This window comes from Physcomitrium patens, chromosome 7 (assembly GCF_059467195.1).
Source record: "Physcomitrium patens ecotype Gransden chromosome 7, ASM5946719v1, whole genome shotgun sequence".
Classification (NCBI taxonomy): domain Eukaryota; kingdom Viridiplantae; phylum Streptophyta; class Bryopsida; order Funariales; family Funariaceae; genus Physcomitrium; species Physcomitrium patens.
In genome coordinates, this window is record NC_143416.1 from 14959622 (window position 1) to 14976004 (window position 16383).

General features: G+C 39.6%; 1 protein-coding gene across 11 annotated transcripts; it reads left to right on the plus strand.

Annotated features, from left to right (window-relative positions):
* The first annotated feature begins 1309 nt into the window (after positions 1-1309).
* Positions 1310-12274, plus strand: LOC112284606 (uncharacterized). 11 transcript variants are annotated; one of them, XM_024524543.3, is made up of 21 exons: positions 1310-1542; positions 1778-3361; positions 3655-3963; positions 4248-4460; positions 4730-5011; positions 5353-6037; positions 6206-6270; positions 6435-6536; positions 6763-6908; positions 7064-7119; positions 7208-7872; positions 8082-8281; positions 8413-8731; positions 8989-9258; positions 9522-9631; positions 9758-9891; positions 10009-10193; positions 10476-10937; positions 11130-11494; positions 11650-11765; positions 11927-12274. In XM_024524543.3, exons 2-19 carry the CDS (start codon positions 1886-1888, stop codon positions 11295-11297), a joined length of 5847 nt encoding a protein of 1948 aa, XP_024380311.1. In that variant the 5' UTR covers positions 1310-1542; positions 1778-1885; the 3' UTR covers positions 11298-11494; positions 11650-11765; positions 11927-12274. The 11 variants fall into 11 exon arrangements, with proteins under 11 accessions (XP_024380311.1, XP_090108228.1, XP_090108226.1 ...); XM_090252102.1 differs by having other exon boundaries at positions 11938-12274; XM_090252100.1 differs by having other exon boundaries at positions 11650-11761.
* The last annotated feature ends 4109 nt before the right edge of the window (positions 12275-16383 follow it).

Genomic DNA, 16383 nt, shown 5'->3' on the forward strand with positions numbered 1-16383 from the left:
TAAAGGGATTTGTGATTTAGGATAAGAAAATTAGTACAACAAGAAATTTGTTTCTGGTCATAAGGTTAAATGTTTAAATTACGTTTTGAAAATCACCAACAAAAAAATCAACCATCAAAACTACGATATTTTTATTGTTGTTAACTCAAGTGCAAAAAAAAAATGATTGGTTTTTTATTTTAATTTCAATTAATGTTTGGTTCAAAAGAATTGATTATTTATTTATTTATTTTTCTGTGGCTTTATTATCCAATTGGTCATATCAAAATATTTCGGTAGATTTCTTCATGGATTTGATTGTTTCAAATTCTTGATCAATTTTGGCATGTTTTAATTAGACAAAACATGAACTTAAATATACTTTCAATGATGTCACAAATTAAATCATATTCAATAATTTCAATACTATGCATTTTTTTGGAATTTTAATTTCGAAAACATAGTCTTATTGTACAAGATATTTTTTTTATTAAAATCTTCTCCTTTGCAACTACAAAAGAAAAATAATATACTTATTTCTATCAAAAAAGTTCTCTCTCTCTCTCTCTCTCTCTCTCTCTCTATCTATATATATATATATATATATATATATATGTGTATATATATATATATATACACTTAATTGCAGATAAAAAGAAAACCAATGCATCAATCCTATTGTGCCACAATGACTTGTTTGACAGAATATTTTTTCCACCTCCAAATTTTCGTATTTCCTTTATTTGTAACATTTGTGTATTTTATTAATCATTAAATTTGTGATAGTTGCTGTGCTTCTAAAAGTATTTCACTACTTGATTTAATTTATTTAGTTTACATTACAATTTGTAGTGTTTTGGTTTCTTTGATTAGGACCTTTGTTCTGTAAATTGTGCCTTCTTCAAGTTACAATGATATATTACCAAACATGGTATTCACAATAATAAATAAATAGATATATTCTATCTGAAGATAAGATTTTCCATCAAATCTCGGTTGCCCTTGAGGTAACCGGGCTGACTTCAGCTTTCATACATATATATAGTCGAATGTAACTTTGAAGTATTTTGAGAGTGTATTCAATTCCAACTCACTTTTCATTGACACTTCAAAAAATAGAAAGAGGAAAGGAATAAATACTAAAAAGAGTCTATATTCCACATGAAACGGGGACCCTGAGAACGAACGAAGTGGGTTCCAGTGGGAATCGGGCGAGGAGCACACGAGAAGAGTCTCCGGCACTGTGGTCGTTCCCTCCATTATCCAATACGGAACTCTCCACCCCTGTGAAGTAAGCCAAGGAAGGCCCCGCCCAGTTGCTTCTCGACGTGTCACCCCACTCGTCCCTTCGCCTTGTGCCGGTATTCGGTTTCTCCGTCAGCCCATTCCAATCCGACGATCCAGTCAATGTCCCGCTCCTCGAGCTTTCCAGCAATCATGTAGGCCTACTTTGCGTAGGAAGAATTTGCGTGGGGTGTACGAGGACTCTTTGGTTTGCAAGGTGTAGACAGCGGTTTGCGAGCTGCGGGGGGTGCGGCGTACAGGCCGCAATTCGAGTGTAAGGTGATGGTCTGCGAATTATTTTTTGGCGCAAGGCATCTCGCGTTTTTTTTTAGAACAGTAGTTTGGAGAGGTGAATTGTGTATGATAGGTTTTCTTTTTAGGGTTTTGTAAAGTGGATGTTCGGGTTGTTCATTAACGTATATTGATTGTGCATGTGGAGGGAGCTAATCTTCGTTTGATGTATTCAAGGGTGTTGAAATTGAAGTGTGTGTGTGTGTGTTTGGAGATGCTGCAGTTGTCTGTGTTGGAGAATGGAAGCATGAATTTTGTGTCAATGAATCCTGGCATCGCGGAATGCTTTCGAGCAGGATGCAGTTCGACAAGCAATTGATATTCATATAAGATGCAGGCTGAGGATTATGAGCTTGATGCTCTTTTACTTGCACAGAGTAGTGATGAAGAAGGGAATTCAGATATATCCGAGCTTGAACGCAATATTCTTGATCAAATAATCGATTCAACGGATCTTAATAATGATGTTCCATTTTCGACAATCTTAGCGTCTTTTGAGGGCTTAAATGCCTCATTGCTTGGGAGTCAAGCTTCTTTTGGACATGAAAGTGTTACAAATGGAGGCATTTCTGGACTGGATGCATCGCCGCATTTGCATTCCCTTGAGATGTCTAGTCTTGTAGAGGATTCGTGCAGTGCTAACTTCGTGGAGACCCGATCGAAGGATTACTCAAGTTTGGAGTCTGTCGCTGTTGAAAGAGGACATGTGCTTTTAGACAGTGACGAAATGTCTAGGTCACCAAAACTGGTGTTGGAGTCCGAAGGTCAAGTTGCAGGAGTTCGAATAATGTCGAGACCAGGAGCAGCCTTAGCAGCTGCGGCTGCAGTTTCGAGACAAATGGCTAGTTCTCCATCCACAATGTTAAGGAGCCGAAGAACGAAGTCTGTAGATATTCGTATGCCAGCTTTATCGTCAAGAAAGCAGCCAGATTTGAACTTAGCATCAGGGGAAATCATTAAGTCGAGAGAGCTTTTTCTAAGTGATATCCCTGCTAAGCCGTCGGAATTGCAGGAAGTGCCTTCCTCACTTGGAGGAACTCGAGACAGTTCTCTCACGCAAAGTGTCGATGGTTGTATCAACTTGACGAACGATTATCCTCTTTCGGAGCCCTCTTTGACAGCATCTACTACTGTGCATGGAGTTATGATCTGTAGTGATGCAGATGAGAATTTCCAGTCGAATGTTACATCATCATTAGTTCATGAAACTGAGAACGAGCTTGTGACTGAAAATTCTTCTTATCAAGAACAGGGCCACACTATTGATGACATTGTATCTCAATTGCATGAGGAAATTATAGACAACATCCACTCAAAAGATGCGGTGCAAATTGTAAAAAATCAGGGAGAATTTCACGATGTTGGTGGTGGATCAGAGACAGAGCATATGATGATAGGACAGAAGTCTGAATTTATTCATGAAAAGTCGAAAGAGCTTTCAGAAAGTCCATATGTCAGAGTAGATCAGGAGGACAAAAATAATCAGCATACTGCATTAGATCGGGCTGAAGAATACGAGAAAATGGTCACTAAAGCTGGAGCTTGTTTGGAAGAAGATGCCGCAGCTCAGACATCTAGTTTGGACTTTATCAAGCAAGGGCAGTCGAGGACTGGAATATTGCACGTGGATTCTACTGGCTCTCTCTCTCAAGCCCTCGGTTCAACTGCCATGCGACGTGATTTTGGCTTCACTCAAGCTCTAGCCGTGCATGCAAATTTCATAGCTGTGGGCATGTCGAAAGGGGCAGTCCTTGTGACTCCAAGCAAATATTCACCTACCCGTGCAATTGATGATGCGGATGCCAAGGTATGATTGAGGCTTCTTGCAAGTTATTTGGCTATGCTGCACGATGAAGCTTCATGTGCAGGCAGAAATTGAGTTAATTTGGAATGTGTGCAGAATAAGAGATCCTGAGCTGACGAAGACGACTTTCCTGCAACTACATACAACATGACGTTTGAATGATTCATGGTGGATTAGAGATTGTTGACTTTTTCACCGGAATGAGTAGTTTTGACATGAGTTTTCCTTGCTGCTGTAGGCTCACCACGGTAACCTCACTTTTTTCTGAGTTTTACGGTGTGAAACTGCATTTGTAGGCCGCTCTTCTAGAACCGCCAGATAAGGCGCAGATGGCTGTGACCGTCATGTGCTTCAGCGATCATGGTGACCATCTGCTGGTCGGTTATGCGGGAGGCACCATATCCCTCTGGGATGTGCCAAGGGTGAAATTGAACATGTCCATAGTAGACCAACATGCTGGAGCCATAGTGCATGCGTTCTTTCTTTTGCAAGCTGACACAGAGATGCGACAGATGAGGGCTGTTACTGCTGATTGTAAAGGACGCGTGTTATTACACACGTTCACTTTCCGGCCACTTTTACGCCGTTTTTCAGTTCTTTCTCAGGTTTGCCCTCCTCAAAGTTTGTTATCTTTATTTTATGGGTATATCAAGTTTTCACAGTGGTTGTATGGAGGGTAGACGATGTGCTTAACTTTGACAGTGCACCTTTCGTAAGATTTCCTTGATGTTTAGCATACTAATTTCGCGTCAATTTATGATTTAACATTCTGAGGGCTTTTAGCGACTCGAGATGATGCCAAGAAATTGCATAACATTGCGGCGTTGGCTCCAAATTATTAAGCGTAGAAGTCCTTCTAAATCTCCACTAACAAGAGTTGTTTGTTCAGATTGTGGATATCGAACAGGATATGGGTTCCGTGTTAGCAATTTCACCTCTAAATGTGGAAGACCTCACTCACAGTACAGCAAACATGAATTCAGCCAATAAATCTACGGATGCTGGTCATAAGTTCTTGTTCAATGAAGTTGGTTCAGTGGAACCGACCGAACCAGCTAGATGCGGAATAGTTGTCATTGTTACTCGTTCAGCCATTTTTGCGGTAATTGTTAACCTTTCAGAGCTCTCTTATTCACCAGCTAGAATTTGTGAGTATTGTTACTGTATCTGCGGTCTGTAAGGGCAGTAAGTACGTTTTGCGAAGATTTCAAGATGATGTTCATTTGCAGGTTATCCGCATTCGAGAAGTTGTTGCCTTGTAAGATAACATCCATACAGGCAATCGAGGCAGAGGATAACCTTATCAGTTAGACGGAAGTTTTTCAATACTTTACAGATATTAAAGTTGAAGGTCTTGAATTGGATTCGCAGGCATCTTTAATCCCAACTTATGCACGTTTTGCCACACTACATCGGCCTGCTCGGCTTCGAGAAGGAGCGATCCCTTATACCTCATGGCAGCATTCCAGAAAGACATATGCAGAAGTAGGATATGATACAGTAGATAATGATCCTAACTGGCCAGTTCTGGCTGTTGCTTGGGATAGAAGAGTTATTATTGCACATCTTAACCTCAAAATCAGTGAACTGATAGTTGATGTTGAATGGGATATTGATAATGCTGCTGCTGGAATAGCATGGCTGGAAGACAAGGTACGTTGAACGCATCCAATCTCTTCTTGCCAGTATTGAAACTCAGGGAGTCTCTGAATTCTAACAGGTTTTTTGGAGATGAATCGACATGTACTACTGGTAGTTTTGGCTATGTTGTTACCGGTTGATGTCATTACCAGGGCTTGGAACCAAGGTGTAGTTAATTTGAAAGCTATCAAAGAGATTTTTGACTAACACAGTTATGACTATTGACTCTGAAATTTAGCTAAGATTTAAAACACGTTTTAAAAGAAATTTGCATTCTTTTGTTGTTTTTCATTATCATTGTTGTGTTTTAAAGATATTCGTCGACATAATGATTGTGCATAACGATCGCGCAGGTGTTAGTTGTTGCGACTGTAAAAGGGCAGCTTCTAGTGTATAAAAAGGATGGCACAGAGATTGAACGAGCAACCTTGAAGGATGTTCAAGGAAATGTGGGGGCACTTATGTACCATACTCATTTCGTAAATGAATTTGAGAATCCAGAGAAAGCATTTCATAATACCATAGGTGTTCGTGGTGCAGCTCTATATTTACTTGGGCCTTCGCAATTGTGGCGGGCTCGGCTTCTGCCATGGTTTGACCGCTTGAAGCTTCTGAAAGGTTCCGGTGATTGGATGGAAGCCTTTCGCTTTGCTTTGGAACTATTTGATGGTAAAGCAGAAAGTGTGACAGGTCTTCCAAGGAGATTGGAAGCGATGCGGCATGCTATCAGAGACACACTGCTTGGGCTTCTTTTTTCATATCTTGACGAAGTATTTGCTTATCTAGCACTTGGTTCATCCTCGGCCGTCTTTGACAGCAACCCGATTCCTGCTGAGACTGAGAGTGGAGAGGCTGTTGAAAGTCCTACTGGTATTGAGACTTGGGGAAGAGCCAACTTAGGGCTTAAAATGATTGCCGAGCCTCACGAGCATTACGCTAAAATAGGACGTATGTCAATTGAATTCTGCGTACACATCGGAAAGACGGAAGTTATATGTGAGGACATATACAGCAGATTTGAATCCGTTGGCCAAAAGAGTAAGTGAGCTCAGCTTTGATACTCATTGAAAGATTCCTTTTTCATGTCGTAACGAGGTGGTATTTACCGTGTCATTTTAAAGGCAGACTTGACCTGTGTATGCCTTGTATGAAGAATCCACTTCAACTGCAAATGCTGATTGAGGATGCTACTTTTGGTGCATGTAGGCACCTTTTTGGAGTTGCTTGAGCCGTATATCCTCAGAGACATGTTGAGTGGTCTTGCTCCGGAGGTATTTAATTCCCAGTCCACACCAAGTTCAATTATTTCGCATGTCAAAAATGGTTCTTTGTTGTGCAGCATTGTTAAGAATTTGGATTATTGAACAATCTCTTCTGTAATCTACAACTTAAAATAGCTAGCTCTAAGCGTATAACAGGATTATTTGGCATACAGGTAATGCAAGCTTTTGTAGACCATTACAGTCATTGTGGTTGGTTAGAAAGAGTCGAGGAATGCGTGCTTCATATGACCATTAGCTCTCTGGATTTCAATCAGGTATTCCAACATTTGCGTGAACTTCAAGTCTGTGCGTATACATGTTAACAGAAGTGTCTAGTTCTACTCTTGATGTATATGCATCAATGCTTAATACCAGCGACCGGAACCCTCTGCACACCCTGTACAATAATTGTTGCACACATTAGTTCTAATATCGTACCATCTTTTCGTACATTCATACTTCTCCCTGTGGATTGATGCAACTTTCCTAGTGGATTTGCAGGTTATTAAGTTATGCCGTAAGCATGGATTGTACACAGCGCTTATTTATCTGTTCAACAGTGGTTTAGACGATTTTACATCACCTTTGGAAGAGCTTCTGATAGCTGCACAATCTCCCAGTAGTCGTATTGAGCCCAGGACACTTGGGTAAATGCTCTTTATTAAAACTCAGAGTAGTAATAATGTTTTTTTTCCTGTCTGTGACATTGAAGCTTAACTTTACTGAACTGTATCTACAGAAACTTTATTTGTACATTTTCTTGTGTGTAAGATGAGCGTTTCTTTTCACTCGTTGTTTCCAGGTACAAGATGCTCGTATACCTGAAAGCCTGCTTCAACGGACTTGCATTTCCTTTGGGTACGGTTTTTCAACCTTGACGTTTATCATACATGTGCCACGTTTATTGTGCAGCATTGATCTGTAACGAGTGAATTGGTGTTCACAGGACGGGGTACCCTGCCAATCGATCGTTTGCCGACATTGCGGGCAGAGTTGTTACAATTCTTGCTTGATGTTCGACCAACCTTGGCAGAAATTGTAGACTCAAGTTGCAATGCCAAAGGTTGTGCATACCCAAGGCTGGGATATCTTCTGAAGCTGGATACTCAAGCGACCCTGGTTGTGTTAAGATCTGCTTTTCCAGTTCATGGGGTCTTGTCCATTGGCAGGCAAGGATGGGCATATGCCGATGCAGCAGAGGCATCCATTATAGACTACAGAGAATCCTCAGATTTACCAAACAATTTTCAGGTTATTGATGAAGGGGTGAGATATTTACAAGCTGTTGTTATTGCAATGACACAGAACTTAGACCTGAGAGCATATGATTCTTCTAAGATTTTAGATTCTGATTCGCAAAATTGGCTATCGGCCGATGATCAAGGGGTTATACTTGAGTTTGTGGCCGAGTATGTGGCGTCGAGGCACGTTGTTGTTGGTCGTACCACCCTGAAGTGTATTCTGGAGTACGTGACATCACCCATTGCAGAAAAGGTCATGGGGAAGAGTACTAGACAGAATCTATTGATAAAGTTGTTGAAAAGCGTGCCTGAATCAGATTGGGACTTCGATCATTCTCTTTTATGTGCACAACGTGCTGGACTCTGGCAGGTAAGTGAACGGATTTGCCTTAAAGACATAGCGGATAAGTTCATATTATTTTTGGTTGCGTCATTTTTTCAATGGATGATCTGTTGATTTTTGATTTCACGGCTTTCAACGTTTCCGAGGCTGTTTCTAAGATTGTAGAAGCTTTGTTATTGCTACTCACCGGATTTGCAGTCATGAATTTTTTTTCTGTGTGGGGTTCTTGTGAGTAGGCAAGTGCTTGGCTGCACGTCAAATATGGTTCATCCGTAGCAGCTTTGGATTGTTACCTTCAGGACAAATATGTACATGAGCCTGTGTTCTCTTATGTGATGCAAAAACTCGACGCAACGACCGGCTTGAAAGGTGGTGTCCTTGCAGAATTTCGGAAAGCTGTTTTGGATCGAATCTGCAAACTCATGCTGCATAGTAGGTAGGGTTCCCTGGAGATATCCCGTACACGCATCGATTTAATTTTTCCCAAAACATTATAACGATTGATGATTTACTTCTGTTGCATACACTGAACTTTAACTCGGTTTCTCTTGTGTTTATCTTCTCCAGCAAAGGTACTCTTTGGATTGTGTTAACTCACTTCAGCACTTCAAATGAGCAAGTGATGGAGGCATTGGAATCTGATGAGACCCTGTTGTTTGCATTCCTCAAAGACCTTATGAATGCAATTTGGGGTGTCCCAACTTCTTTTGTAGTATCAGGAGGTGTCCGATCCAGTTCATGTTTGCAAGATGTCAAGTCAAAGGTTCACAACGAAGGAAACAGAGACAAATTTAGTTCTCGTTGGGAATTCTTGATCAAGTTGGACAAGCTAGTTCGACGTTCAGGCTTTCAGTGTACTGATAAGATGGTCGAGCAATATCTTCAGGTGGGTTTCTTTTATTTTGTTTTCATTCTGTGACTCTACCGCATATTGTAATTGTCACTTGTGTGGAAAGAGTAGTGCTTCTTAAGGATTCTAGTATCTACAAAATGACGACACGCGCTAGAACTTCATACCAGTTTGCTTCTCTGGAGCTTTTAATGAACATATTTCCTTTTCAAATATTCGTTAGCCATTGTCTCTATCATACAATATTGTTAGTATACCGTGTTAACAAACTTTTATGTCTTCGGTGGTAACAGCTTCTGTGTAGATTGGAACCTGAGTCAGTCGTGGAATTTCTCGCAAGATGTGAACAATATAATGTAGATAATTGCCTCAGAATGGTTCAAAAGTACGGCATCGCCGACGCAGCCATACTATTGCTGGAACGTGCAGGGGACATATCAGGTGCTCTTGCACTTTTGATCAAAGATCTAGATTCTAGTTTGCAGATCATGCTGCAAAGTCTCATTTCTGAGAAGTCGGATCGTTTTAATATGGAAATGCACTCATTTTACTCTATGTCCGAGGTACCTTCGATACTCCTGAATGCTGCTGGTTATTCATTGTTGATGCATCAAGTCAATTGGAAAACATTAGATTGTACATGTGGGGTCAGTGGATGTTAACTCTCGTAGTGACTTTCCCGTGAAACTATGAGATTTATTGAGGGTAATGAATGGAATTTATTTATGTGGAAGACTACATCATACTTTCTACACTGAGCAGACTGCATTATTAGAAGTGATTTGCTTTATCATCTCATCAATTTTTGTCATTGTAAATTTTATAGACGTCTGCTGTCGAGTCAGCACTTCATGCTGGAGTAGCTTTGTGTCTGCGGAATACGCAGCGACTGAGTTCTGAGGAAGCATGTTCTCTTTGGTTTCGGTTACTTGATAGGTGAGCAACGCTGTAAAAGCTTCTTATCGATGCTCACACAAACCTGTTGAGTTCGACCGATGGTAAAAATTGCTAGATTCTCGCTGCCTGCTTGAGGTTCTGATTCTAGAATTGTTGTTTCCGCAGTGTGGTGGAGGCACTACGTAATCTTACACCAGCTTTTCTTGAGGGCACGACAGTAGGGTTATCTACTGCCTCCAGTGATGTGATTGGAGAGCGAGTGCATTCTGTACAATATAAAATGATGGACGACAATAAATGTACTGTACTGTTCTTTAGTTAGGTTCTTCATTATATTGATTCTTCAATTTCCATTGGGTTAATGTGATAGCTAGCTGGTCCTTTGTGCTTGACGGATGTACCTGTTGTTTTTGCAGACAAGCTTGTGAGGATGTGGTTGGTGCATCTGGTTGGTAGCACTGTAACAGCAATGCAGGATCATGTTTCGCCGCAAATCCTCTTGCAGCAGATTATATCCAACTACGGTAGTCATCCTTTGGGGGACTTTCGAGCAGCCATTTGCAACTTGCTGAGTGCTTACACCTATGAGTTCACAATTTTGGTATGTCGCTAAAGTTAAAACACGTTGTTTCTAAAATATCACCGTTCATTGTGCATTTATACCTTCGCAATTTTCTTATCTTCATGTGAAAGTGGACAGTATAAACAGAAGAAACAAAGGCTTCCGCCTATAAGTTTTGCTGATGGTAATTATAGATACTTCACACTCAAAAAAGCAAGTGCATTGCAATTATTTTAGAACATAAATTGAATTTTACATGGTTGTTTCTTCCATGGTGCTATAAATGTCCTGAACTTGAACAACTTGTGGTGAGTAATGCAGGGTAAAGCCAAGCAACTGGTCGAGGAATCTCTACACCATAGTTTGTATATGTTGCTAAGAGGCTCCACTCACGCATATGCTCTCAGTAATTCAAAGTGTTGTATTTGCAAGCTTGAGTTGGTGGGTGTACACTCTAGCAATATGAACGAGCTTATTGGAGTTTCTTCCAGTTCGCAGTCAACCTCAACTAGTGAAGTGTGTTCCGACGGTCTACAGGTCCTTACTTGTGGACATGCTGCTCACGCGTTTTGCATAAGTGGCCAGTTGGGAGGGGGAGGGAAGAGGAGCTTATTGTGTCCTTTGTGTTGTCGCAACTTAAAATTTCTTGCTTCAGAGGAAAAGATATCAAGTATTCAAGATACACAATCACAATCATCGACGGATATCAGGCCTCGAATGCAACTTTTATGGAAAAATAAGGATCAAGAAATTTCATCAATTGCCAGTACAAATAAGTCTCGGGTATGCGCAAAACCAATGTTACGTTGCTGCTGACTTGTGGTTGTTTAAAAAACATGGCGATTTCTTTACTTTTTTCGTCGCTTTCCTCTCTCCTCTGGCAGTCGATTACTAGTTTTCGAGAGAATCTCGTTTGAGAAAGAGTTACTAAGAACAAATCTTTTAATGCCCACACATCTTTTCGTGGCTGTTCAGCTACAAATACTAAACGAGTTAAGGGACGGAAAAGGTGTTCAAATGTTTGGGCCTCGTTTGCATCTTTCTGTAGCTCCACCGAAGAAACCCAAGGGTTCTCATTCCCAGTTTGATAAAAATGGGTTTGGGCAAAAGACATACATGCATAGGGTTTCAGTGGGATTATAGGTTTGTCCTGCTGGGCGATCTCTGTCAGTTATCAAGTATTACAGACTCTGCGTTACCGCATGGATGCCCAAGAAATTCCACCAACTGATCAATGAGCCAACATAACAATGCAATCGGTCTTGGTGAACGAGGATGCGAGCAGTGAAAGATTCAGGATTGGGCCATCTGAACTCAGTCGTGAGCATCAGTTTTTTTAGGTTCGCCTCCTCAACTTTTCATCTTGGGACGAGCGCTGCGCGTGATATGCATGTTCTGCTTTCTGTATTGTGTATGATCTGTTAGCCAGCCGATTTGTGCCTTGCATCTCAGAAGAAGCGTAATAAATGAATTCCTATCTGACACCATTGTGTAGGGTCTTAGCAGAGACCATGCCGTGGCGAAGCGACTCAACTCTTGCAACTGAAACCAACAGCTGCCCCGAATATGTTTAGAAAACGTAGCGTGAGGGCGATTTTCCATCTCCAGTAGGTCTGCATTTACCTGCACTCACTGTCCTTGACCTCTTTCACTGGCCTAGTTGTAACATGAATTGATTCTCAGCTTCTTCTGCAAAGTGGTTCATTCCTTTTTCTTTTTTTGAGTTTTTAGATTAAAAATAATTTGATAAATGACAACCATTTGCTACTTAGGTCTGTACCAGGTGATGCAAGCTGGGAATGATCTGCACCTGGCGTTGAGCACTATATCGACTGGAGGTCTCATACAACACAGCATCTGTATTCGGTGTTTTGCTCTGTACACACAGATTGCTTATTTTAGTGCGACGGTTATCTAGTTTCTAAGGTAGACTTAGACAGGTAACGTGATGTACGGAGTATGGGAGGGTTAATATGATCAATGTTGGGTTCTTGATGCAAGCCTCATAAATTTCGGCAAATGCCGAAATTACCAAAATTAGCTTAATTTCTTTCTGCGCCGATCTCTAATGAAATATGGCATTTCTAATAAAAGCCAGAAAACTGTGGTTTATAAGAAAATTCAGCGTCTTTTTGACAAAGGGAATCACTGTTTTGAATGAATCATACCTACCTTATTTGATACTGCAAAGAATTTCATGTTGTTTTGTTTGGAACACTCCATCCAGGGCCAAACTAGTCAGCGATTGGCGAAACTCGTCCTTCGCCCACTTCAAGATTGAGAAATCTAACTCCATTGATGTATTTGCGAACACATTAGCCAATCCTCCATAGAAGTTGCGAAGGTGCATGAATCGACCCTTGACATCATCCCAAGCATCATTGAACATGGTCTTGTGATCGTGCCGATTGATACAAATTGTGGTTGTCACCTCGTTGTTATATGCTTTGATTAACAACTTGTGATTTGTTTCAATTTTTCTACGTCGATCTTTCACTAGTAATTTCTGATGTGACTTTGACGAGGGTCAAGAATAATGCTGATGAATGTACATGTTCGCATTTTGATGAGCATTGTAAGCATTATAGGTGGGACCTCCTCCATCGAAATATTATTGTCTACGTCTTGCTTTGCCTGAACGCATGAGATTCCTTCAACCAAATGTATTGCGAATGCGGAGTATCTGTTCAATGGCTTCCCTATCAAGAAGGGTAGCTACGCCATTATGTCAATCTATCATAGTGTTTTCACCTTCTGAATTGAAGGCAATCAATTTGCCGTGCCAACTGGAATGTATGTTGTCCAGCATTTTGTAGATCAGCAAGGTAATGTTCAAGGTAGTATGACAGTCGAAAAATGGAACAACCAAATGCAAGTTATAGAGCACACCATCGATGCAAACTCGGATTCAAATATCAAAGAACGATATCCCTTGGTGGTAAGAATTGTCTCCAGCCAGGGCGAAGGATCATATAGAATTATTACTAAGAATGTCGGAGATGATCTGCAAGTTTACGCCCACTAGTACAAGAACGAATTGGCTGACCATGCGGTCATTGAGACTAGCCAATTTTGGATTTTTGAACTTCTCCTTGTAATGGCTGATAACCGCAGTAGTTTGTCGAAAGGAGACACTAATCAATGTATGCTTCAAAGCAAGTTCAAATCGGGTGGAATTCTTAATCCTCACGAAATACAAACTGTTTGGATGTAAAGAGAACAATTTCAATGTGTTTCTCATTGTGATGGCTTTAGAATCATCTTCCTTGTTGTCTTGTGGATTGAAAAATGTATCAACAACGATGTTTTCAACAATTGAAGCTAAAATCTCGAAGTGGAGCTCATTGCCGGAGCTATCCAGAAATGTATCCATACTCAACTTCTTCTTATTTACAAAATATGATTTCTTTGCTTTGTTGGTCAACAAATTGTACGCTTCTCATTCAACATAATATTGGCGTTCATTGTGACCGTGATAATTTTATTTGCAAAACGGTCGCTTGTAGAATTGAACATTCACAATGCACTGATGCTTCACACCGGGCCCATCTTTGTCCTCACGACCACTATGCACACAGAACAAACATTGAACCAAAGAAACAGCCCTCTGAACATTGCGAGAACAAATCTCAACTCTAAATTCAAGAGCATGCTGAGGCTGGAATGGCGTATCAAGCTTTGACATGGAAATACTGGTTGGAGGGTTTAGGGTGTGCAAGTTTGCACTTTTGGTTAGAACAAAAACAATGCTTAATTTCGGCCCCCAGCCTGTTTTATATTCAGTAAATTCGCTTTCTATTTTTAGAATGTCGAAATTTATAAGGCCTATCTTAATGTGACTCTTGTCTTTTCTTTCTTTTTCAGTGGTTAATGTTGTATACTTTCTGATTTATTATTTAAATTGACAAATTTGGATGAACGAAGTTACAATAGATGGATTGTGAGCATTTAAGTCGTTTGTATGCACGAGCAGCACCAAGCGATCATGTCAATTTTCCCCCCTTAGTAATAAGTGAACTTTTACCTTAACCGAATTTGTTTATGCACATGGGGTGTTACATAGGGCATGCTTCAAATTGGGAACCATGATTAGGGCCAGGGAATTTAGACCTGATTGTACTGTAATGGTTTTAAGCATTAATTCCAGCTTAGAACTTTACAAAGAACTTGGACTAAATTGCTTCAGAACCCAACATCCAAAAGTTGACTGAAAACCAAATAAAGCAGTGCTTAATCAATAACTTTCTCTTCTATGTTGCCTTTTTCATCAGAACTTTATAATTTTATAGCAGAAGTTACTATTTAATGTATTCCCAAAATTGCTTAGCTCATAAGTGATTGTATTTTGTGTGGCAAGTTTCATTTGAATGTCGACACTGTTCATCATGCTTAAGATTTGTTGTAATTATTAATTGACAATTAGCTACGTTGTCATATTGTTTGTTTGTGGTGTCTAATTTTTTTTTAACTAATATATTTACAACATTTTAATATTGTTCTGAATATGTTGTATGCTTTTCCTAATATTTTGGTTTCAGGAAATTTTTGAGCTATGCTGATTCTTTTTTCTACTCTCATAATCTAAATGATTCATTGGTAGACCTCTTGCTGTGCATTTGAATTATCATATGTAGAAGAAGTGTGTTATCAAATTTATTAGTTTCATGAAGTTTCTCATTTTATTTCTGAATGAAATTACTTAACAACATAATTACTGTGACCAAGCAAATAATTTAAACTTCAACAATATTTTTACACTAATGTGAATGTTCATTTAATAAAAACAATAATTGGATCTATAAGTTCTAAATCTGTGTAGAATATTTGATGGCAAATTACTGAAATAAAATCAACCAGATTAAAAGCTTATATTCAACTTAATTATCTTTTGATCACGTGTGTGTAGATATATACACACGTACATAAATAAATAAACACAAAATGATTTTAAGGTACTAATGCTTAGTTATTTCGATACATGAGTAAACAAATCATATATAAATATGTTCATCTACCATGCTGACAGTTTCTTTTTTACAAATTCTCATTCTCTCACACATCTGAATGTATTTAAGAATGTTTATATACATATATATATATATATATATATAAATATATATATAGAGAGAGAGAGAGAGACATATGTAAAAGTGAAGGAACAAACACAACCATAACTCTAGATATCACAATGTTAATAATATGTACATTCATTCATATCCTGTAGCTCACACAAACTGTTTGGATTTTTCATTTATTTTCATTGGGTTCAATTTCAACTGACTAATTTTCTAAATTAGTCTGAAACTTGCATAGGAAACAACAACTAACAACACATTGAGTACAATTTGAAGACATGTAATAATAATATTAGTAATTACAATGCAATTAATTTTTCACATGTCTGTACAGTAAGAATTCACAACAAATTAAGAACTTTTTTTTATTGTCTTTGCAATAAACACACCAATTTGTTCTTATCAGCACTTGCATATTCTTGTTACTTACTTTTAGAAATAAAAATTCCACTCTTATTTGTCACAATACCACATTATCTATTTACTTACAAACGCCAAAAATAAGTTTCACAAAATTTGTAGGAAGTTGCACGACAAGATTTACCATAATACTCAACCTAAAGTTTTCTTTATCTGTTTCGTCCCCTTTCTTTTCCCCTCCTCTCCCCCCAAAAATACAATGAATAATCCTGCAAGTCACATTTAACGAACCTGACGCAGAAGAGACAAAGAAAGCAACATGCATCATGGAACACCAGGACTTTAAAGAATGAAGACAACACGAAGAACCCACCCCAAATTTCCAACTCCGATAGTGACACAACTCTCTGAAAGCGGGTCCCGAAATCCGAGTTTATCTCCTTTTGGGGCGGCGTCGAAAAGCAGGAGCTCTAAAGAACGAGCCAAGCAGACGATGAGCAGCGAAGTGGAGGGGATTTCCGTCCCAACGTAAAGTTATGGCTGAAGGGAGCCCCTAAATTCCGAAAGGCACCGCTAAATTTAGCAGAGAAGGGGGTCCGGATTCCATGCTCCGGAACGTCAGTCAAATTGGGGGAAGCAAGGGAGAGAGCAACCGAGCGTTGGCAAACACAATAAGGCGACATTATATTCATTATGAGGGAAAAGGGTTCTCAAGGAAATAGGCGCAGCCCGCCACAAAGTATTGCTTCAAAAAGTGACTGATCTACGCCCTCGGTACACCCGCCGCCCCAACG

Excerpts from the sequence above, each read along its gene's own strand:
- LOC112284606 (XM_024524543.3), top strand. The coding sequence starts at position 1,886 with ATGCAGGCTGAGGATTATGAGCTTGATGCTCTTTTACTTGCACAGAGT. Across the intron at positions 3,362-3,654 it reads TTGATGATGCGGATGCCAAG|GCCGCTCTTCTAGAACCGCC; the intron begins GTATGATTGAGG and ends CTGCATTTGTAG. Across the intron at positions 6,271-6,434 it reads TGAGTGGTCTTGCTCCGGAG|GTAATGCAAGCTTTTGTAGA; the intron begins GTATTTAATTCC and ends TTTGGCATACAG.